Raw genomic sequence first — 23,379 nt, forward strand, 5'->3', positions numbered from 1 at the left:
GCTGGGACTAGAGGCGTGAGCACTGTGTCCAGCTACAAAGATTCTTAAAAACAGTTTTTTTTTTTTTTTTTTTTTTAGGAGAGACAGTCTCCCTCTGTTGCCCAGGCTGGTCAAGCTACCCTCTCACCTCAGCCTCCTAAAGTGCTGGGATCACAGGCATGAGCATCTGGCCAAAAACAGGCTCTATATTTCTGCTCACTTTCTTACCTTGCTTAGTACACAGGGGGTCTTAATTAATAGCATCATTAGGTTGCTCTCAGCAGGGAGTCCCATTACCTGACACAGGTCCCGTTCTGTCTGCCTCTGGCTGAGCCGCTCTGCCTCCCGGCGCAGCTGCTCCTGTTCCCTCTCGAGCTGTTTCTGGGCAGCACGCAGTCGCTCCAGGTCATACTGGTATGTGCCCTTCTTCTGCTGGAGCTCCTCCCGCTCCTTTTCCAGGTCCTGCTGCCCCTGCTGCACCTTCTCCTCGCGCTGGGCCAGGAGGGCCTCCCGCTCCCGCAGCTCCCTCTCACGAGCTTCCCACTCACGCTCGCGCCTGCGCTTCTCCTCGAGGTACTGGGCCTGCTGCTTCTGCAGGTTGGCCAGGTCCTGGCGCTGCTTCTCCAGGCTGCGCTGCTTCTCCTGCTCAATGAGGGAGCTCGGGCGGGACAAGCTGCGAGTGAGCGCCCTCTCGCTCAGCACCAGTTTCTGGTCCTCAATGTAGCTGTCCTGCTGCAGCACCACACCCTGAGGAGGCACACAGAGGAGAGCCCTGCATCTCTGGCCAGGACGACAGCGAACTTCTGGATCCCTGCGGACCCCACACCAGGGTGCACCAGGCACTATGATGGACTAGAACTCTCCCCTCACTTTTCAAGCCCATCTAATAAAAATGCTCCAGGATAATTGCAGACGTTTATCACACAAGAACCTCAAAGGTGCAGGAACTCACAGGTTTTTGTCAAATCTGGTCGCATGCTGTTTGCAGTCACTGGTATTACCTGGGGTAGTTGTGTGTGTGTGTGTGTTTGTGTGTGTGTGTGTGTGTGTGTGTTGGAAGTGGGAGAAACTAGGAATGAGATAGGTTAGATCTTCAAGAAAGGAAGTGAGCAGAATTTGAGGATGTTCCTGGGAAGTCTGAAACAGAAGCTGTATTAGGAAGGCCACTCTATTCAAATACCACACAGAGATATAGAATATAGAAACTTATAATCATACTTAAGGCTTTCTAAAGTGAAATAATCTCCCAAATGCATGTTAGCACGCTATGTGGTTTGTAGCATTGGTTATCAAGCCATGCCTACAGCACACCAGCTCTTCACTAATTCTAGTCCTGGAAGGTCGATGCATTCTGTAACTTTCTCACCACGAGAGCCAGTCTTCCCTAACTGAGGGCCCCATTTACCCATAAACAGCCTGCAAACCTCAAAGATCCAAGTCAACAACAGCCCCAGCCGCTGTTCTCTAGACAAATAAACGCAGGGATGGAAGATGAAGGCACGCACCTGCAGAGTGCTGAGGAGCTCGTGGAGATGAACAACGCTGTGGACAACCTGCTGCCAAAGGAACAAAATGGAAACATTCGATTCAGGGCTTTATGAATCTCAGAATCCACCACACTAATGTTTAACTGATAAGATGGCTTCTTTAAGATACAACTAAATGCTTGTATCTTTATGAAGTATTTTCAAACCGAAAGCACCAAAGAAACTAAGCAAGCACCAGCAGCCAAGAAAAACAGAAGACCAAAGTGACCTATGTGTAGGAGGAATATCAGCACAAGTTAAAATGTATTAGAAAGCTTCCATTACTTAAAATGACTAGAATAACAACAACACACATATCAACGCAACAGAACAGAAATTCCAGAAACTTCCCATAACAATTCAGCATGTAGGTAGCATTGCAAATCAATGGAAAGAAAAGAATATTCAATTAATTGTTCTGAGAAAATTGGCTAAATTTCTGAAAAAAATTGAGTTGAGATCTTAGCTCACATTAAAAAAAAAGGCTCAAATATCTCAAAATGTTAAAGGTAAAAAATAAACCATATTTATGTCCAGCCAGGGCAAGACAGCGAGATCCTATTTCAAAAAAAAAAAAAAAAGAGCTGGAAGGAACTAGAACTGTTTTTTAACCTTGAAACAGGGAAGGCTTTGCAAACACAGAAGTAATGGAAGAAACCACACGATTTTTTTCAAAAATTTCTATGTAAAAATGTAAAATTAAAATTAAAAGGCAAAGAACAAACTAATAGAAATTCAAATGGAAAAATCTTTCATTTAAAAAAGGCTCTCATAGAACATTATGACCAAAAAAATACCCTAGTAGAAAAATAGGCCAGGAACACAAACCAGCAATTTACAGAAGAAATATAAATGGCCAATAGCATAACATATTAAAAATGACTCAACCTTATTTGAAATCAAATAAATGCAAAATAAAATAAATGACCCAAACTTATCAAACGAACAAAAACTTAATAAGAATGATAATACTCAATGTTGGTAAAAGATGAAAATGAGCATCTGTATGTCTAATGGGTAGTACCAAGCACTGCAAAACCTCCTTTCAATAGCATTTTGGCATATTCGGGAAATAATCAGAGAGCTGTGAAAAATCAATGTATGTATAAAGATTTTCTTGGCTCACTGCTTTAAAAGCAAAACATAGAAAAACAGTTAACTATCAGAAAGATTAAGTAAATTATGGTACACAATAATATGAAGTTGTTCAACAGCATGCTTTGTAAAAATATGCCTTGGGGAAATGTTTTTAATGCATATTAAGAGGAAGAAAAGCAAGATATGAAGCTCTAGAAAGTACTGATACCCAATTATGTAAAACTATTTTTATACTATTCACACATACACAACTTGGATATGTTATGTAGAAGGCTGGAAATATAAACACCAAACATTTAACGGTAGCTATTTTTCAGTGGTGGGATTATGTTTATTATCAAGTAACTTATGTTACTTATCTACCATGAACATGTATTCCTTTTATAATACCTAAATCATTTAAAAACAAAACACAAAAATCTTAATTACCAGGCTTAGCTCTTCTGAGAAAATTTTTTACCCCTTATTCTTTTTTTTTTTTTTTTTTTGAGACGGACACGGAGTTTCACTCTTGTCCAGGCTGGAGTGCAGTGGTGCGATCTTGGCCCACTGCAACCTCCGCCTCCCGGGTTGAAGCAATTCTCCTGCCTCAGCCTCTTGAGTAGCTGGGATTACAGGCATCCACCACCACGCCTGGCTAATTTTTTGTATTTTTAGTAGAGACAGGGTTTCACCATGTTAGCCAGGCTGGTCTGGAACTCCTGACCTCAAGTGATCCACCCGCCTCCGCCTCCCAAAGTGTTGGGATTACAGGCGTGAGCCACCGAGCCCGGCCCCTCTTATTTTATTCTTAATAAACAGAGAGAAGTAACAGAAGAATCTGCCGACTCTAGCTAAGCATTTATAGTGTCTAATCCATACCGAAATGTCTGAAAAACAAACAGGTCTTGTACTATTTCTTACCCTGATTCTTCTAACTAAATATAGGGGAAAAAGTGGCCATAAAGAAAAATCAAGGCCAGGAGCAGTGACTCACGCCTGTAACCCCAGCACTTTGGGAGGCTGAGGTGGGCAGATCACCTGAGGTCAGGAGTTCGAGACTAGCCTGGGCAACATGGTGAAACCCCGTCACTACTAAAATACAAAAAAATCAGCTGGGTGCGGTAGTGTGGGCCTGTAGTCCCAGCTACTCTGGAGGCCGAGGCAGGAGAATTGCTTGAACCTGGGAGGCGGAGGCTGCAGTGAGCTAATTTTCAAGCAGCAGATCCAGAGAGCAAGTAGCTTCCATAAGCTCAGGTTTGTCGTTTAAAGATAAGCACACTGAAGGATTCCTTCAGGACTCCACTGTATTTAGACTTTTGTGGCAACAAATATAAAACAATATCCTTCTATATGTTAGGGGGAAAAAGGAAAGATTCCCCTTAAAATTTCAAAATAAAGTTCCTTGGAGACTTTTACGTTAAAAGCAAGAACAAGAAAAAGAAGAAACACAATCAACATCCTTGAGAAGTATATTCTAAAAAGCGACTATCATGTATCGGCTTCTAGTCTGCTTACAAAGTCAAATACTCAGAATTAATTTTGGAGATGGCAGTAATCTGAAGATTATGTCACAACAAGGAGTCCGGGGGGTGGGGCGGGGGATGGGCATCCTTCCAGAAGGACACCAAGGCTGCTTCACAGATAAAACACATATTAAGTCTAAACCAATACTGAAAGAAGAAGATATGGCTGGGCACGGTGGCTCATGCCTGTAATCCTAGCACTTTGGGAGGCCCAGGTGGGCAGATTGCCTGAGGTTAGGAGTTCAAGGTCAGCCCGGCCAACATGATGAAAACTCGTCTCTACTAAAAATACAAAAAATTAGTCAGGCGTGGTAGCGTATGCCTGTAATCCCAGCTACTCGGGAGGCCGAGGCAGGGGAATCGCTTGAATCCGGGAGATGGAGGTTGCAGTAAAAAAAAAAAAGATGATGATATAACTTGAGTACTTGAAGGATAAGAAATTACTGTGTCAAATTACCCACAAGTTAAATGCCTATGTTCCAGACCTGTGGCTCTTAGTATCAGGCTTGTGATAGAGAAATGGCTGCTATGAATTCTACTGTGTGCTTAGACCAAAGGAAACCACCACATGGGTTTCACAGGCCCTATTTAGAGAAAGCTCATTAAAAGCAAGAAGCGCTGGATAAGGTGGCTTATGTCTGTCATCCCAGCACCTTGGGAAGCTGAGGCAGGTGAACTGCTTGTGTCCAGGAGTTTGAGACCAGCCTGGGCAACATGGCAAAACCCTGTCTCTACAAAAAATACAAAAGTTAGCCAGGCATGGTGACAGGCATGCCTGTGGTCCCAGCTACTCTGGAGGATTGCCTGAGCCTGGGAGGTAGAGGTTGCAGCGAGCTGGGTGATAGAGTGAGACCCCATCTCAAAAAAAAAAAAAAAAAAAAAAAAAAGAAAAAACAGCAAGAGGCTTCCTTAAGGACAGAGAATCAAAGAGAGACTCAAAGGCCATCTTAGCAGGCAATTCTGTAACTGGCAAAATTCCAAGATGGTGCCCCTAGGACCAAAGAAAGGGGAAAGGTCAAGGAAACTGACAACTGTATTGTTTACACGTACAGATGATAGCCAGCAGTTAGCCTCTTCGTAACAGCAAAAGAAAAAAAAAAAAGGAAAAAACAATATTCCTAACTTGACAATGATAACAAACACAAGTTTTCTTAAATAGTTCATAATGTCCTTACCTCACTGTTTCTTTTAAGCATAAATACCAGGTTAGCATTTCCACCCTATGAAACAAAAAACATACATATAAAAAAATGAAGATCTTGATGCAAAAACGACATTCAGTGTGTTTCTGTGTTAGGCTGTAGCTTTCCATTTTCTTTCTTTTCTACCACAGCCTCTCACTAAGGTAGTGAAGGTTTAAGAGGTTGAACTATTTATCACTGATACCTTGTAAGGAGGTCAGGTCGGTTTGGAGCACCTGAAACAAACCTTCTAATGAAACTGGTCCTGCCAGGACCATGGTAGAGTTATGAATGTAAACACACCGCCCTAGGCCAGTGAGGCTAAACAGCCAATAATGTGGAACTCTTAACTGTACTATTTGTTTTAAAAATGTGATTTTCCCTGAAAATAATTTTATTAAAAGCAACAATTCAGGCATCCAAAACAACATCAAAGTGAAATAATTTCAAAGGTTATGAATTCAGAGGAAAGTGCCAAGGAGGTTCACAGTGTATTTTAAAGACAAATACCTTTTTTAGGCCACTATCTGATTCCGTTCTCCTAAGATCTTGGCCATCATCTCCCTCTTCCTTCTCGCCTCCTAAACAAAAAATAGGTATTTTTTTTTTAAAGTTGTGAAACAGATTAGCCAAGGAAAGAATATAATATAAGTATCTTGGGGATGTAGTATTTCTGAAACCTACTGATGCCCCCAAAAAGGGCTGCCACCAAGCAGCTAAGTGATTATTAATAATTTTACGGATGCAGAAGAAATGGAAGCAGGAACATGTATTATTACTCTTTTAGCTGAGATCTTAGGAAAACCTTTTTTGTTACTCAAAATGAATATGAGTCTGACTGACAAGCTCTTGAGATCTCACTAAGAAATTTACTGATTGAATGGGAGCAGAGATGTAGCTACTAAAGTACAAGTCATTTTGAGTTGTGTTGGATGGTCAAGGATTGCCTATAAAAGCTCATGACTTCCCATCATTTACCTTTTGAAGCATTCATCTGATGGCTGTCAAATCCTCCAAAAGTCTCCGCTCTCCGGGGCAGGGAAACAGGACCGACCACACCTTCTTGCTCAATGGGGCTGCTGACAGTCGGCCCAAGTGTGCCTCCCAGATTTCCACTCACCAAACCCTGAAGGATCTCCACTGGAATAAAGGAAACATGCAAAGCTGACATCTTTCAATGAGGAGAAAACAAGTTCATAGTATATATGATATGTACAAAGAGCACGATTGGAAAGTTCCAAAGACTGACTGGATGAGTTCCTTTGCTTAGAGAAGGGTCTCAGCTCAGGGTATGTGTTTTAGTTGGATTCTACTAGAAATTTAGAGATAAGAACTTCCACTTTATATACAAGAGGCCTAAGAAATTTAAAAGTGTACAGGGAAGGCAAAGTAATTTACTAGAAGTGACATGGCTTCTTGAATCATATCCAAAGCAGCCAGAAGATATTCCCTGGAAAGTAAGATGGACTGATTTGAGAACAGCAAGTAAAACAGTCAGGATTTCTGGCTTTGCCAATATGGAGTGAGTTCAAGGGGCTACAGTAGTCTAAGAATTTGCATCTCAACTCTGGCCCACTAGGGTTCTTTTCTAGGGTATGGCTCACAAAAAGAAGAAAGTGGAGAAAATGGAATAAAAGTTAAACGGGAGAAAAAGAGATAAAGAAAAAGAAGGGCCAGGTGGAATAAGGGAGGGAACCAATAGCAGGAAATCTGATAAGACAAGCCATATTAAAAAAGAAAAACTACACAAAAATGATAGACGAGTCCTATGGTGTGAGAAAAGCTATCTGAACCTGTAAACTGAAGACACTAATTTCACATAAAAATGAGCAATAGAAAATACTGAAGTCAAATCCCATATAAAGTTGAGAACAGGGAGTGATGGTGGGGAGAACACAGGGTCTGACTTCTCTACAGATAATAAAAGCACATCAGAAAGACACATCCATAAAATAAGTGAGCAAAACACATTAAGAAAATGACAAAAGACAGCCGGGTGCAGTGGCTCATGCCTGTAATCCCAGCACTTTGGGAGGCCGAGGCGGGTGGATCGCCTGAGGTCAGGAGTTCAAGACCAACATGGAGAAACCCCATCTCTACTAAAAATACAAAAAATTAGCCGGGCATAGTGGTGCATGCCCGTAATCCCAGCTACTCATGACAGCATGAACGTAGGGTAACAAATACCAAGGAATATTCTTGTAAAACTACTTGTACTTAGAAAAAAATCCTTTGAGCATCTAGGCAAAGAGCATGTTACTTACATGGGGAAAATCAAATTATTATCAGTCTCTGATGGCAATGCTTTATGCCAGAAAAACAATGAAACGACATACTTGAGAGTAATTAATACCTTGGGGAAGAAAATATGAACAAGCCAAAAATTTTATATTCAGCAAAATAGACTTTAAAGTATAAAGGGCATAAATTATTACCAGCATGCAAGAGCTCAGGGACTATTACTCTCATGAACCTTTCCTGAGGCACATGCTAGAGAATCAGCTTCACGTATCTATATGACTAGAGGGTGACTGACCTAAGAACTTCTGGTAAGCATAAATTATGTTCACTGGGTGAACTATGGTTCACTGGGTAAGACTATGGTCAAGGCTTACAAGGAGAGCATACGGCATGTTAACAGTTATAAACTGACAGTGTAGACAGAGCACCACTATTTTTTCAAAACCGGGAGAATGGGGACAGCAAGTAAAAGTCATATGTAGTGGTAACAGCATTACTATTAGAATATATTAGTATCAAAATAGTGTTAGTAATACTATTAGTATTACTAACAGTATTAGTATTACTAATTAGTATTACTAACAGTATTACTGTTAGTAATACTAATTAGTAATACTAACAGTTATGAGTAATAGGTTGGATAAAGCCAGAAAGTAAATATATAACATTCTAATTCTATGATGTATCCTTAAGAACAAGGATTTACAATGTGAAAGAAAGGAAATACAGATGTAATACTAAATAGGTTTAGTTAAAAAAACATTGTAGTCCACAGTTTGATTAGGAGTATCAATGTGAATTCAAGTGTGTGTGTATACATACATTTATATATATATATATATACACATATTATATGTTCAATAGGTATTTAAATTACATATATATAATGTAAAACATATATATAATGTTATATATATGTTTTTCCCCAAGCTCTGTCCACTGAAAAGGCCCAACCTAGTAACGATCAACAACCTAGCAGCAATGACCACCCCCAGTACCCAGACTGTGGTCTGAAAATATAATTTCCCACTAAAAGAAACCAGAACTCTTGGAGAAATGGCTGATACCAGGTCTGGGGCAGAAAACAATTAAGATGAGCCTGGAACAACTTACTATACCAGGAGCTCTCAAAGACTACTATGATCATGTCCACAGAACTAGAAACCAAAGAAAAAGGTGTTCAAAAAAGGAACATTTTGAGCTTTTAATAAGGTTAGGAATTGCAATGACTTGAAACCCATCAAACATGTTTCTTTTCTTTTTTTTGAGACAGAGTCTCGCTCCGTTGCCCAGTCTGGAGTGCGATGGTGCAATCTCAGCTCACTGCAACCTCTGCTTCCTGGGTTCAAGTGATTCTCCTGCCTCAGCCTCCTGAGGAGCTGGGACTACAGGCACACATCACCACACCCGGCTAATTTTTGTATTTTTAGTAGGGATGGGGTTTCACCACATGGGCCAGGCTGGTCTTGAACTCCTGACCTCAGGTGATCCACCCATCTCAGCCTCCCAAAGCGCTGGGATTATAGAAATGAGCCACTGCGCCCAGCCCCATCAAACATGTTTCAATTCATGAGTCCATAATAAAAACTATGGGTCACTTTCAGAAGATGTTCATGGTCTTAAAAACTGGTAAATAAATGGAGGGGGAAAATAATCAAGCATATATCCTTTTATCTTTTCTTATATGTCACAAAAAAAGAGACAACTAGGTATATATGCCCCCTCAATGAAAGAACACAACACTATAAGGGCACAATTTACCAAAGAGATCAAGTTTGAGTAATTAATTAAACCTCTGAATCCAGCTGCAAATATGAAGGAAACAGAGGACAGAACTGTATGAATAAAATCCAAACTGTGGGACACTCTCTAAGTCAAAAAGCTCAGATTGTTCAAAGATAAATTATATGGAAAAACAAAGGATGGTGGGGGGAACTGTAAATTAAGAATTTAAAGATGCACATCAAAAAACATAAGCAAGCTAAACTATAACGTCTAGGAGTAGGCACTTAAGCCATAAAGATATAAGTGACTAATGGCTGGGCGCAGTGGCTCATGCCTATAATATCAGCACTTTGAGAGGCCAAGGTGGGTGGATTGCTTGAGGTCAGGAGTTTGAGACCAGCTTGGCCAACATAGTGAAACCCTGTCTCTATGGAAAATACAAAAATTAGCTGGGTGTGGTGGTGCACACCTGTAGTCCCAGCTACTTGGGAGGCTGAGGCGAGAGAATCACTTCAACCCACGACGGGGAGGTTGCAGTGAGCCAAGATCACACCACTGCACTCCAGCCTGGGAAACAGAGCAGCAAGATCCTGCCAAAAAAAAAGAAGTATAAGTGACTAATTTTTAAAAAGTCAGAATAACTGCTCCTTTTGGAGGGAAGGAGGTGTGATAGGGACAGGGCACGTGGAGGAAGGGGCTTCAGGGTGTCTGGCCACATTTAATTTCTTGATGTGAGTAGTGGTTAAAAGGATATTCACCTGATAATTTACTATAGTGAAATATTTGTTTTGGATAATTTTCTGCATTTGTGCTTTAAAGTAAAAAAAGTAAAAACTGGCAGGTAATACTAGTGTGTAAACCACTCTGGGAGTAGATGAAGAGGGGGCAATGCTGAATGTTAATTACCCTCATTTATTGCACTTTTCATTAAAGGTCCTCCTTTGAGAGCTTCTTCTGTGTTGGAGCGGAAGAGAACTCTAGGGCTATGTGTTGGGGAGCAATCCTCTGGGAGAGGGGTGCTGCACTCAGCCATGTCCCGGAAAATCATCTCCTTCTCTTCCAACAAGAGTAGGATTTGTTGGTCCTTCTGTTGAAGTTGTTCTGCAGGAAGGAGAAAATGATCTGTGATTTGATTGGTGTTTAGTATTATGAGATGACTAAGACGCGAGCACCATCTTGTGGTAATTTATGGAAAGGGACAAGACAGGACACCCTCCCCACCCACTGCCCTTTCTTTTTCATCATGACAGCAATATTGTTTCTGTTCTGTGATTTCTATCTGGAAAACCATTCTGCATCTTTTTGGCGAACCATGGAAATTGTGACATAACAAGTCTGCACTTTGCTTCCACTCCCTTGTCCCCTGTTTACTTCTCAGCCCACTACTCTCTAGCTTCTGTCCACTCTGCAACTGCTTTCCCAGCTCAACTTTATGACTGAATCCAATGAGGTCTTTTAGGTTGTTTTTTCCAGCATTGATGATTACTTCTTTCTTTAAAACATGTTTCCTTCTTTAACTTTTAGGACACCGATTCTCTTCCTACCATTCTTTATCCGGACACTTTACAGATCTGCCATCTGCAATGGAATCTCTTATTGGACTCCTGTCTCAGCTCCATCCTGAGCTGTCTTTTTTTTTTTTTTTTTTTTTGAGACAGATTTTCACTCTTATTGCCCAGACTGGAGTGCAATGGCACACTCTTGGCTCACTGCAACCTCCACCTCCTGGGTTCAAGCGATTAAGCGGTTCTCCTGCCTCAGCCTCCTGAGGAGCTGGGATTACAGGCATATACCACCACGCCTGGCTAATTTTGTATTTTTAGTAGAGACAGGGTTTCACCATGTTGGCCAGGCTGGTCTCGAACTCCTGACCTCAGGTGATCTGCCCGCCTTGGCCTCCCAAAGTGCTGGGATTACAGGTGTGAGCCACTGCACCTGGCCTGAGCTGTCTTCTTTACCTTACCCACTTTCCTCTTGAGGATCTCATTCATCCCCATGGCTTCAATTACCTTCTTTCTGTATGCTGATAATCCATCAAAAATCCTCCCCCTTCTTAGCAGCAGACCATGAGGCCCAAGTGGCCGCCTCTAGTGAGATGCCTTGTTCTCAGCATGTTGAGAAACTAATCTTTCTCCAGTCCACTACCTCCTCCCTTTAGTGTGGAATCTCTTTCTCAGTCAACAACTCTTCATCTTCCAGGTCACCTGATTTGGAAACCTGTGAGAGATTCTGTCTCCTCACTCTGTCCCACCACCAACTGACCAGACTCTTTTTTTTTTGAGACAGAGTCTCGTTCAGCCACCCAGGCTGAAGTGCAGTGGCACTAACTCAGCTCACTGAAACCTCCACCTCCCTCCGCCTCCCGGGTTCAAGCGATTCTCCTGCCTCAGCCTCCCAATTAGCTGGGATTACAGGCACGCGCCACCATGCCCGGCTAATTTTTGTATTTTTAGTACAGATGGGGTTTCACCATGTTGGTCAGGCTGGTTCGAACTCCTGACCTTGTGATCCGTCCACCGCGGCCTCCCAAAGTGCTGGGATTACAGGCGTGAGCCACCGAGCCTGGCCAACTGACCAGATTTTAATGACCTTATTTCTTACTCACATCTGTTCCCTCTCCAGCTCATTCTCACTTAACCTATCCTAACAGTCTTCCAAATGGTCTTTCTACTTCCAGTGGCTTCCCATTCCCTCAAGCAACTCTCCTAACTAGCTTCAACATGTTAAAAAAAATTTTTTTTTTTTTTTTTTTTTAAATTACATGAGTCCCTTGTTGCCTTTTAATACCTGGTGCTTTTCCAGCTTAAGCTCCCATCCCTTAGCCCTGATTCTCCAGACACACCGAACCTGTCATTCCTTGGCAGACATGTCAAGTCCTTTTTCACCTTTGCACACAACTACTCTTGTGTGCTGAGATAATTTTTTTCAGATGTAGCTCATGCACCAGCTTCTCTGTGAGACTTACTAGAGGCAGGATGAGCAGATCCCACACATGTTAATTGTGCCTGTGGTTTAATAAATCACTGTGTGGCCCATCACTGATGTATGTCTCCCCTGCTAGGGTGTGAGCTTCTCAAGGGCAAGGGCTCTTCTTAAGGAATCTTTGCATCTGTTGTACCTAGCAGTATGCCTAGCCAGGTACTTGACAAAATTTAAAGAAGGAAGATTTTTATCCTTGTCATCCAAATCATGGGCCAATAAATTTGCTATAACTCTGGCTCTGGTCTAAATCTGTCCATAGTTTTAATTTCCCCCTCAGTGAGACAGAATGCTATCATCTGTATGGCTTTAAGGCCTAACCAAACTCCTTAGGTGCTTACATTTATTTAACTCTAAGCCTTATTTCTATCCAAAGCATAGTCTTTACTTTGAAACATTCGATAAGCCACTGGCAAAGAGTAAAGAGCACCAGGCTTTGCTAAGACAGGGGCTTAGCCACTAACTACACACGTAACCCTGGGACACTGACAAGACTACACAAAACAGTCAGCACTCAATAAACAAGGGTCAAACATAGAGCGATACATACCTTTCTCCCAAAACTTCACCTCACAACTCATTTGTAAACACGCGGATAAGTGATAACGCTAGGGACTGGGGGAGGATTAAATCAGATTAACTGGAGAATTCTTTTCCCCAAATTCCTTTCTCTCCTTGTTTTAATCTTAGATGTGACTACAAATTTTGGCAAATTTGCCTGTGACAAAGTACAGAGAATGTCATGAGGTTTGAGAACACTGATCCTGAGTCAAGAGAATCAATATTCTCTTGACCCAGTATTGGACACATCCTTATAGCCATTCTTTACCAGGACTCATGTCAGCCTGGACTTGGTTTCTCTTTTGTTAACAGCTATTCATTTCGCTGCTTTCAAGTGCCTGCTGGGGTAGCTTTAGAACTGAGGGCAAACCCGTACCTTTAAAATCCACCAGCAGTCTTCTGCAACTGCAGACATTCCAGACAAGGGGCTCAGACCACTCCTAATGCCTCACCTTTTAATTCTCGGGCTTTGGTGTCCAACATTTTCTTTTCTTCCTCATTCTCACTAGGAATTCCTTCATCTTCATCTCTGTTCCTAATACAACCCAAACAAGACAGAACAAAAAGTTCCTTAGATGTCAATTACTCTGGTCACAGTCCAGCCTATTATGAAGTCACAGAGAGACATCAGGAGGGCTGGGAAGGGTGGAGCCTGGTGGTTAACTTACAGGGTGTTAATTGTGTCCTGAATGATCTGAATCCAGCTGTTTCGTTCCTCTTTGGAGCTGGCATGGACTTCTACCATCTCTGGATCTTTCATCCCCATGCTGATCAGGAATAAACCTTTCTCCTCATGTGCCACTTCTCTCACAATCAGCTTCTTTAAAGAGATCACTGTTGACTTCTGGTCCTGGAAAAAGGGACGAGGGCAAATAAAAGATACATATACAATATTCTAACTCTTAGGGACAGCTTCAATCTAAGGTAAGACAAGATGCTGTTAAAAAAGCACACAGTTTGAAAAACAACGGCTGCTTTAGGATAAAGAGAAGTATCTCCTTATTTCATTCAGATTTTAACAAACAAAGATTTTCAAAAGGGAAATAGTAATTTATGGCTCCAAAGGTTCCAGTCATGTTTCCTACACGATGAATCTTTCCAGGTTCCCCAAAGAATCCAGTCAGCAATATTATACATGAGCACCATTTATGGGCTCAAATGTGAGAAATACTCCAGTGATAGGTTTCTTCATAGATCAAATAGTCAGATGTCCAAAGACACTAAAAGAAGACTGTGATGAAACAGAATAATAATTTTTTGGGAAGCGGGGATGCCAGAAAATTGTGAGGGCATGTGAGAAATTACTCAGAGGAATTTGTCCTGAGCCATTTAATTTTGACAGGGCGGGGGAGAGCAATAATATAGTGCTTACATTCCAAAACTAAACTAGCTGCTTATAATACTATTACAAAAATAATTCAGCTTACCAATGATGCAAAGATGTACTTCTGGTCTTTTTCTTGAAGGAAAACTAAAATGTCAGTGAGAAGAACTGCTTGAACCTCTGGAAAATGGAAATGGGAGAAGGGAACATAGAACAATGACTACCTAATAGTTACTCACAGTCAGAAGGGTTTTTATTGAAGGGTGTTTCAGCAATACATACACCCCTATAAGGGCAAACTATGATCTGAGATCGCACTCCTCCAAACCAACAGTTTTACAGTTCTCCAGGATTCAGATCTGGTCACCAGATTTTTAGCAGCATTTTAAAATGGGATTTATCACCAAAGCCTTGTTTTGGAAAAGTTTAAATACTCAGTCCTAGAAATATATATCCCATAAGACAAGATTTTAAGAACAAAGCTGAAAAGCTGGACTTGCACAGATGTTAAAAAGCAACATATAGCAGGATACTCCAAAAAATACTCAAGTTGCAATATTTTTCGACTTCTGATTACAGTAATGGGAAATGTGTGGGGCAGGAGACAGGAATGCTGCCCAAAGATGAAGTATAGAAATATCTAAGTCTAATGAAAAGACGTCTTCCACACCCTCAAAAGAACGAAAAGTGGCCACACAGGCGCCTTCCAGTCTTACAGGTACATGTGAATATAGGGCTTTTTCCTCAGCTCCACAACAGTCAGCTTAAACTCTTGCTCTGACTAATCCTCTAGGAGTAGGTAGTAACATTTTCCACTAGTCTCCTGAGGATAGTTTGATGTCTCTGGAGTTGAGTCTATCTCAAGCTAGCAGGCTGGCCCCTATGTAACATCTTCACTGTGGAAAGTGAAGTCCACAATTCCCTGGGAAAGGATGGAACTGACTGATGCAGTCCACGCTCCACCTTTTCTTCTACCTCTGCCGCAACTGGAATCCCCTTTCTGTGGAATTCACTGCAAAGCTATGAAGAAAACAGAAGCAAGGACATCTGATTCCTAGGGAGGTCTAATTTTTTTAGGCTAAACTACTGCAATTTTCTGTGTACTGCCATCAGTTATAAAAAAGTTTTTCTTTTTTAAAGTTTACTTTTAAATAATTCAGGCGCCTGCACCCTCCCCCTCCCCCCAAAAAAGCGAGACACAAATTTTAACTTCATTGAATCTTGAAGTTTATATGATCAGTGTCAGTGGCTCAGAGAAAAACAATCCCACCCCTTTCAAAGAGTACCCGACATAGTACTGGCTGTTCTTGGCATGAATTCACTTGGGGGTGAAAATGACTAAACACCAACTCCTATCTCTACAGGAGGCATTCCAGGCCAGAAAACCTATCGTTCTGCCACTGGCTTGAGCACAGCTTTATTCCAACAGCTGGGATCTACTAGTTTTTATTTTGCGAATAAATAAATTGCTATGTCAAGGAAAGAATAAAGCGCTGTTTCCAGGCAGCAGCAGCTCTAGGAAATTCAGGCCTTTACAAGAAAGGGCAGTTATTTCTGAACTGCCAGCCTGCTTAAAAGCCTCAAAGAGAGCTAGGGCTCTCAGAACATCACAGAATATTAGGACTGGAGGGAAGGAGCCTTAGTTCGAGTTTATCACAGAACCATGAAATACACAGCCAGTTGGTAGTGGGAAAGGAGATTTCTTTCTCTGAATCTTTTCTGCCCTTCTTTTTTATGCCTTCTGCTACAATGCAGGCCCAGATGAGCTCTTCCCCAAAGCACTGCACAGTCTCTTATCTGTCACCAGTCTCTCTTCACTCCAGCTGCACTCTAAACTGCCCCTAGTCGTTACACTGAAAACCACCTCATGTATCTCTTTCCTGCTTGCCGTTCTCCTTTTTGAACCCATTCTTTGCCTCCTCTCCCTCATCAATAGTATCAACTGTTAACTCCTCAGTCTGGAGAATGCACCTCATTACAACCTGGCCTCTCCCGTTTCTTTGGGCTGGTTTCCCGTCACTCCCGTCATTCACTCTGCTGTGTGAGAGTCCCGGGTGTCCACTCTTCCCTGGACGTGCCACATCCTTTCAACTCTGTGCTTCCCCTTTCTCTTCCTTAGTGTGGGGAACACTTTCTCCTTATGTGCCGTCATCCTTCAAGACTTGGCTCTATTGCTGTTCCTCTTGCTTTCTCCTCCATTCCAGCACTCGCCACAGTGTAGAGCAGGTACCTCTTTCCAAGGCTCTTCATTTTGATTTCAACTTCTAAGCAGGGTGTTCTGCTTTATTCATTGTTGAAGCCAGCTGATTGACCGGAACTTCTTTACTATTTGTTCTAAGCATGGGTATTTCCTATAGCAGTTATCTACATCATCACTTACACCTCAGAAATGAAAGCAGCACCCATTTCCTCCACCTTCTTTCTATGCCAGTGAGGCTGACAGCACTGGCCTACCCTGCTTCAAATGTCCTCAGCTCACTGAGGCAGGGCGAAGGGGTGGGTATAATTCAAGGCTATTGGTGTAACATATAGGCCCATGGAGTACATAGGTTTGATGAAAACAAACAAAAAAAATCAAACGTACACATGAATTAAAAAACAAGCCTCATAGCTTCATTAACTTGATACGGCTGACCATCTGAAATGTAAAAATTAAAACCAAATGGAAAATGGGCGTCCTTTATGATTTATTTTGCTTTAAAGATACATGAATAGCATAAAATATAATAATAAATCTAATTGACGTGGGTTAAACTTAACTTTCTATTAGGTGTCTGGAGCTGCAAATTCCTCTAACATCTCTTGTGAACAAGTGATGTGTTTTGAACTCACAGATTCTGTGAAACTCACTGATTGTGTCTCCCTCTTTGTGAGTTTTGCCATAGACCCCAATTCCAACCTGGCTGTCCATCTCTTGTAGGGGAATACACCTTCCTTGACAGCTTGCATATGTGCACCAATCTTATGCTTTGCTTTGTTTTTTTAAAATCTTATTTTCCATTTTCCCTGACTGCATCACTTCTTTGTCATCTTACTCTATTTTGTATGATTTTGTAGGCCATCAAAAACCATTTTTGATATAAGATTATGAAGAACTAAATGCCTGTTGCTCCTGGGTGGTGTTTGGAGATGGGCTGTCTGGGAAAAAAATCTGGTAGTGAATTTCCAACAAAAGCACTTGGATTTTGCCTGTTTTACCTGGGCACACACTTAGACAAAAGAGCCAAGCCTTACCTTTCAACCTTCCTGCTGCATTCTTCAGAAACACACTCCCATCACGTACAAGCTTCTTCCGTTTCAAATCTTCCTTGGCAAACATCTGACCACTCTTCATCCTCATGATTGACTTGCTATCTGTCTTCGTATAAATCTCATTGAGACGCACTTTCTTTTCATAACTTGCCACTTCGCTGTCTACAGCTCCAATCACATCCTTCACCAGGCTCAAGGACTGTGCTAGATCTTCCTGCTCCACTTCATTGTCTTGGAAGGAAAGAATAATTCTGCTTTTTATGGCTCTCTTTGGACAAAGGCAGAAGCAGGGGAATCCTGACTTCTCACTCCATATCATCTTTTCCCTTTGTGACTATGCTATCAGAGGGAAGCCAACACGTCAGAGATCATCTGCCTATCCTTCTTGCTGTCCTAAGTTTGATTCTAAAAAAAGTCAGAAGTTTTCAATGATATAAATAATATGCAATCATATGTTGTGCTTTAAAATAAAAGGAACTAAAGACTTCTAGGAGGGAGAGTAGTAGCAGGAAGAGCAACCAAGTTTTTTTTTTTTTATTTATATCTTTGTTTTACTTAATCTTTAATGTACTGCCTTGTAATCTTTAATATAACTACCTAGGAACAGAATTAGCCAAGAGAGAGAAACCAGGAATTACTGATTAAGTGAAAAACAGCAGCAATTCTAGCAGTTCTGGGAATAACTGGTGGAAATTATCTCCCAGTCTAGTCATAAGAGAACAGTGTTCAGGTCACTGAACTCTGGATGGAATCAATGTGGTCCCTTTCCTTCTTGCTATCATCTACCCTAAGTCTGGTAACATAGCAGTCCAAATTTTCATTCAAGAAAATTCAAGATAAAACACAAGGTCTCTTTTAGACATACTAGAGCATGAAATAGCACTTCCGTGGGGCCTCCAGTACTACTGGCCACAGAGGAAACAGTCCACTGACATACAAAGACTGAGTTAGAAAGAAGCCTTACCTTTGGTACACTGCAATATTCTTTGGAATAAAACTGGGTACTTGGTAATCCGCTGAGTTACAAGCAATATGCACTCTGGAATTCCAAGCCTTCTAACAAGTGAACTGCTCATCTTCTTCTGCAAGGGAGTAAACAGACTGTGAGGAATCACATGAAAAAGGCTCTAATGAATGCCGACAGGGACACATGGCTCTCAACAATGACGGGGATTTTCATGTTTTTTATCAATACCTTTACAAAGGCTTGAAAACGCTTATCCTTGGCATAAAGGTCTTTGAAGTAGTTTACAGACTGGTTATGTTGCCCACAAAACTTGCCATATGTCTTCTTTAAACGTTCTGCATTCTCACCTGAAAACTGCAGAGAAAAGAAAACAGAAGTTATGCCATGGGGCGCCAAACTCATAATACCATTTTGTGAAATGTTTCCAGTCTACTTATAAAAGTCAAGAGTGCTTCCTCATAAATTCTCCCAAAAGAATCAAATGGTGCAGCAGCTTTGGAAAGCAGTCTGGCAGTTACTCAAGAGGTTCAACTTTAAATGGGTAGACTATATGGCACGTGGATTAAATCTCAATAAAGCTGTTATGCAGATTTGAAAAACAACTAAAAATTAAAGAAACTTTATGTACTGTGCACACAGAAAATGCAAAATGTATTCTAACTTCTATTTGTCATAAACAGAGTAATAAAACAATGAGATTCACTAGGAGTTTTTCATGAGACAATCTTAAATATCTGACCTTGATCAGTTAGACAGACATCACAAACAGCCATCATTACCTAGGGATCTGTTTGTACTACTGACTTCAGGCCAGCAGTCCTAATAATTCTACGAGGCCCTTAAATCATTCCCAAATGTGTGCAATCTCAATGATTCATCTAAAGGTATGTTCACTTTGCAGTAAATCAATGAATTTCTGTATGCAGTTCCTAAAATACATGCTAATCATTGATTTCCATGTACTACAAATCTCCAGAGGCAACACAAATTGATCCTTACCAAAAAACTGGAAAGAAGGATCAGGGTAGATTTTCACTTCACCATTTACCAATGGAGGAGCTGAGACAGAGGGACGGTAAGTTATCTGCTCATATGACAAAGCAAATGCTCCAAAGGTTGATCCTAGCACTGGCACACAGAACGAGCAAACGGATACTATGAGTTAAACTGTGAATTCTAGCACCAAAGATCTTACTAGGGGTTGTACACAAGTACAAGGAGGTACAAATGGTAATACAAGTCAAAGTCTGATGAAGTACTAAGTTAGATAAAGTAAAAGTTAGATGAAACCAAAGAGGAGGGGCAGAGAGGGAAATGAAAATGCCCAAGGGGATGTTTCAGGAGGAAAGGTCATCATTTGTGGGTCTTAATTTTGAGCTCTATCTGTTGCAGCTATCTGTATTCAAACATTTACCGCACTGCATTTGCATTTATTTCATAACATGCTTACTTTTACTCCTAGAATAGGAGTTCCCTGAAGCAGAGGCCTAAGCCATATCCCCCTTTGTAGTTCCACCTGGCATTTAATAGATGCTCAGTAAATACCTGAAAAATGAATGAGTGAATGTGCTAATAAATTAATGAAGTGAGGGGTATGAGCTCAAGACTACAAACGAAAGACAAAATTTATAATTCTCAGACAAATGTTCCAGCAATTAAGCCTCTGCTTACACATCAGCAGATATTTGCCCAAAATCTTTGGGGAATTTGCATCTTTGGGGAATCTGCATCTCTGGGGAAATATCTAGTTAGATGTACATGTTATACCCCTCCACCTGTAAAGGTTTACTGGCAATGTGTTTTTCAAGAAGAATATTCTAAAAAGAAACATTAAAATCTGTTTATGACAATCACATCTACAAGTACCAAAGTAACTTTTAGCTGAATTTTCTGGAGTATGACTAAAACCATACTACACCTTGATGAAAGTATCAACAATACATATTTTATTAAGCATTTTACAGATAGTCACTTATTCAATTTTCTCTGCTTTAGCTGGTTTTTAGATATATGAGATCCTTCTGATTTGAGGCAGAGGGGAAAGTTGAAGATTTCCAACACACACACACACACACACACACACACACTTATATTTTTTTGAGACAGGGTCTCGCTCTGTTGCCCAGGCTGGAGTGCAATGGCACAATCTCGGTTCACTGCAAGCTCCGCCTCCCAGGTGCATGCCATTCTCCTGCCTCAGCCTCCCGAGTAGCTGGGACTACAGGCACCGGCCACCACGCCCGGCTAATTTTTTGTATTTTTAGTAGAGATGGGGTTTCACCATGTTAGCCAGGATGGTCTCGATCTCCTGACCTTGTGATCTGCCCGCCTCGGCCTCCCAAAGTGCTGGGATAACAGGCGTAAGCCACCGCGCCCGACCTATTTTTTTAAATTTTGAGTTGGGGTCTCATTCTCTTGCCCAGGTTGGAGTACAGTGGCACAATCATCACCATGGCTTGCCGCAACTTTGAACTCCTAGGCTCAAGTGATCCTCCCACCTCAGGCTCCTGAGTGGTTGGGACCACAAGTGTGCACTACCACACCTGGCTCATTTTTTCATTTTTTTTTTTGTTGTTGTTGAGACAGTTCTTGCTATGTTGCCCAGGCTGGTCTTGAACACCTGGCTTCAAGCAATCCACCCGCCTCAGCCTCCCGAAGTGTTGGGATTACAGGTGTGAGCCACTGTGCCCAGCCCCAAATATTTAAATAATTTTCCTTTTTTTTCCTTTTTTTTTTTTTGAGACAGAGTCTCACTCCGTCTTCCAAGCTGGAGTGCAGTAGCACGATCTCGGCTCACTGCAACTTCTGCCTCCCAGGTTCAAGCGATTCTTGTGCCTCAGCCTCCCATATGCCACCACGCCTAGCTAATTTTTGTATTTTTAGTAGAGACGGGGTTTCATCATGTTGGCCAGGCTGGTCTTGAACTCCTGACCTCAAGTGATCCGCCCTCCTCGTCTCCCAAAGTGCTGGGATTACAGGCATGAGCCACTGTGCCTGGCCATATTAGTTGATTTCTTAAACTATACTGTTTCTGATGATGGCACAGACTCCGAGGAAGAAAAACTAAGTTTTACTGAGCATCTATCATATGCATTAGGTACTTTCATATATACCCTCCCTTTAACTTTCCAAAATAACATTAGGAGAGAAACCCTACTGTCCGCATTTTACAGAAAAGGAAATCAAGGCTCCAGAGAAATTAAATAAGCTCCCTGAGCTTACACAGATAATAAATGGTAGAAAGAAAATGTGAATGCATGGCTATGGAACCCCATAACTTCCCTTTTTCCCAGTGTATATAAGAACCTGAGATCCTTCCCATTCTCACCTGATTTACAAGCACATCCCCTATCCTCTTGATGAGAAAGTTCTTTTCACTTTTATCTACCAGAGACTCCTTCTTCCGCTCCAGAATCCTCTGAAAGAACTGGCTATGGATACTGATCAGCTCATCCAAACAGGGGAACAGCTTTTCTACCATCTGCTGCTCAAAAAGCAGATCCGTCATCATCCCCCGGCTGTACACATCACTCATGATCTTGAGAGTGCGGACATGATGTAACTCTGTCTGCATCAATTCTAAAAGGAGGAAAAAGATCAAGTGTCAGGAACACTCTTTTATAAGGATCTCCCTCAAAGATCATCTGCTGCAGTCCCAAAGCTAGTTTAGAGCCCAATTTGAACCTTAAAATTGGGTCAATAGTTATCTTTCCCCTAGAAGTGTTCTCATTTTTTTTTTTTTAAGACAGGGTCTGGCTCTGTCACCCAGGCTGAAGTGCAGGCTGAAGTCACGGCTCACTGCAGCCTCGACCTCCTGGGCTCAAGCGATCTTTCTGCTTTAGCCTCTTGAGTAGCTGGGGCTGCAGGTACGCGCCATCACGCCTGGCTGATTTTTGTATTTTTTATAGAAATGGGGTTTCACTATGTTCCCAGGCTGGTCTTGAACTCTGGGCTCGAGTGATCCACCCGCCTCAGCTTCCCAGAGTGCTGGCATTACAAGTATGAGCCGCTGCGCCTGGTCAAGTGTTTTCATCTTATTCCTCTATTTTTTACGTGTCCTATTTTCTGATAATAGGTACACTGGATTCCATCAGTCTTAAATTATGATTTCCAAAGAGGTTTTCACTGAATTCAGCACCTGTCGTAACTGACTGTATATACCCAGTTCTCAGAAATGACTTGTGTTTAGTCTAGTTTTTAGTGTAGGTAAGGAACAAAACGGAGACACCTCCTTCTAGGACTGCTGTATAAATAAGCACTCATATATAAGTACAACGTTCAGTAGAACCGAAAAGAGAAGAGTGGGGCAAAAAGGAGACAGGATACAAACAGGACCATGTCTATGTACCTTAAAGTTTTTAAAGGAAATCTTTTCAAGAAGCCACATACTAAAAAACTGATTTTCCATAGCCCAACAAATTACCGCTTAAAAATGCTGGACAATGCAAATCAAATATAATCAGAGCAAAATGAAGAATCTCACCATATATTACTTCTTGCCGTTTGACCACATCTTTCTTTTGCTGTTTTAGAAACTTGGTGTCTATTATCCGACTCCAAGACTCTGCTTCCAGCTGTTTGGAATCAATCTCAAAGTCTCCCAGTAGTTGTCCTTCATTCATGTCTGTACCTACTCCTCAATATATCAAAAAATCAATATCAGAATCAGTTTGTGACCTGCAGAATAAGCCTATGTTGGACTTTCCTCAAGATGAGAGTTGATTTCATAAGATGCATGAATACAGGGGATATTCACAGAGATCATATTCTAGTAGCAGAAAAAAATCAATATCCTGTTCAGGAGTGACAGACTCTACATTCGAGACTTTGGTTAAGAGTAATAAACATGACATAAATCAAACATGATTAAGACATGACTTCTATCTACACGAAGTTAAGAATTGGAAGGGACCTGGTACCTTTTCATATTTAAGACAGCAGGCTTACAATTGCTCTGTGAGCTACAACTGTACATGTACAAAAGTCTAAGGGAAGGAAAAGATTTGTACTAAAGAGTATGCCCACATTGAAATAAATGACA

At 41.4% G+C, this 23,379-nt stretch overlaps 1 protein-coding gene across 14 annotated transcripts in view; it reads right to left on the reverse strand.

Moving 5' to 3' along the window:
* The window catches only part of AKAP13 (A-kinase anchoring protein 13), a 368,214-nt gene that overhangs the window by 7,572 nt on the left and 337,263 nt on the right, over window positions 1-23,379 (reverse strand). For 7 of the 14 annotated variants that reach the window (XM_063638599.1, XM_063638600.1, XM_063638601.1 and 4 more), the window contains 14 exons: window positions 22,822-22,974; window positions 21,667-21,917; window positions 18,567-18,692; window positions 18,336-18,453; window positions 17,354-17,602; window positions 14,223-14,299; window positions 13,464-13,645; window positions 13,248-13,330; window positions 10,162-10,356; window positions 6,268-6,429; window positions 5,800-5,870; window positions 5,284-5,328; window positions 1,485-1,535; window positions 277-726 (listed from right to left, as the gene is read on the reverse strand). In XM_063638599.1, the coding sequence (XP_063494669.1) occupies window positions 277-726; window positions 1,485-1,535; window positions 5,284-5,328; window positions 5,800-5,870; window positions 6,268-6,429; window positions 10,162-10,356; window positions 13,248-13,330; window positions 13,464-13,645; window positions 14,223-14,299; window positions 17,354-17,602; window positions 18,336-18,453; window positions 18,567-18,692; window positions 21,667-21,917; window positions 22,822-22,974 (2,213 nt within the window). The remainder of the gene's footprint in view (window positions 1-276; window positions 727-1,484; window positions 1,536-5,283; window positions 5,329-5,799; window positions 5,871-6,267; window positions 6,430-10,161; window positions 10,357-13,247; window positions 13,331-13,463; window positions 13,646-14,222; window positions 14,300-17,353; window positions 17,603-18,335; window positions 18,454-18,566; window positions 18,693-21,666; window positions 21,918-22,821; window positions 22,975-23,379) is intronic. The other 7 variants (XM_063638596.1, XM_063638604.1, XM_063638602.1 and 4 more) reach the window with 5 other exon arrangements.

This window comes from Symphalangus syndactylus, chromosome 5 (assembly GCF_028878055.3).
Source record: "Symphalangus syndactylus isolate Jambi chromosome 5, NHGRI_mSymSyn1-v2.1_pri, whole genome shotgun sequence".
NCBI classification, from domain to species: Eukaryota; Metazoa; Chordata; class Mammalia; order Primates; family Hylobatidae; genus Symphalangus; species Symphalangus syndactylus.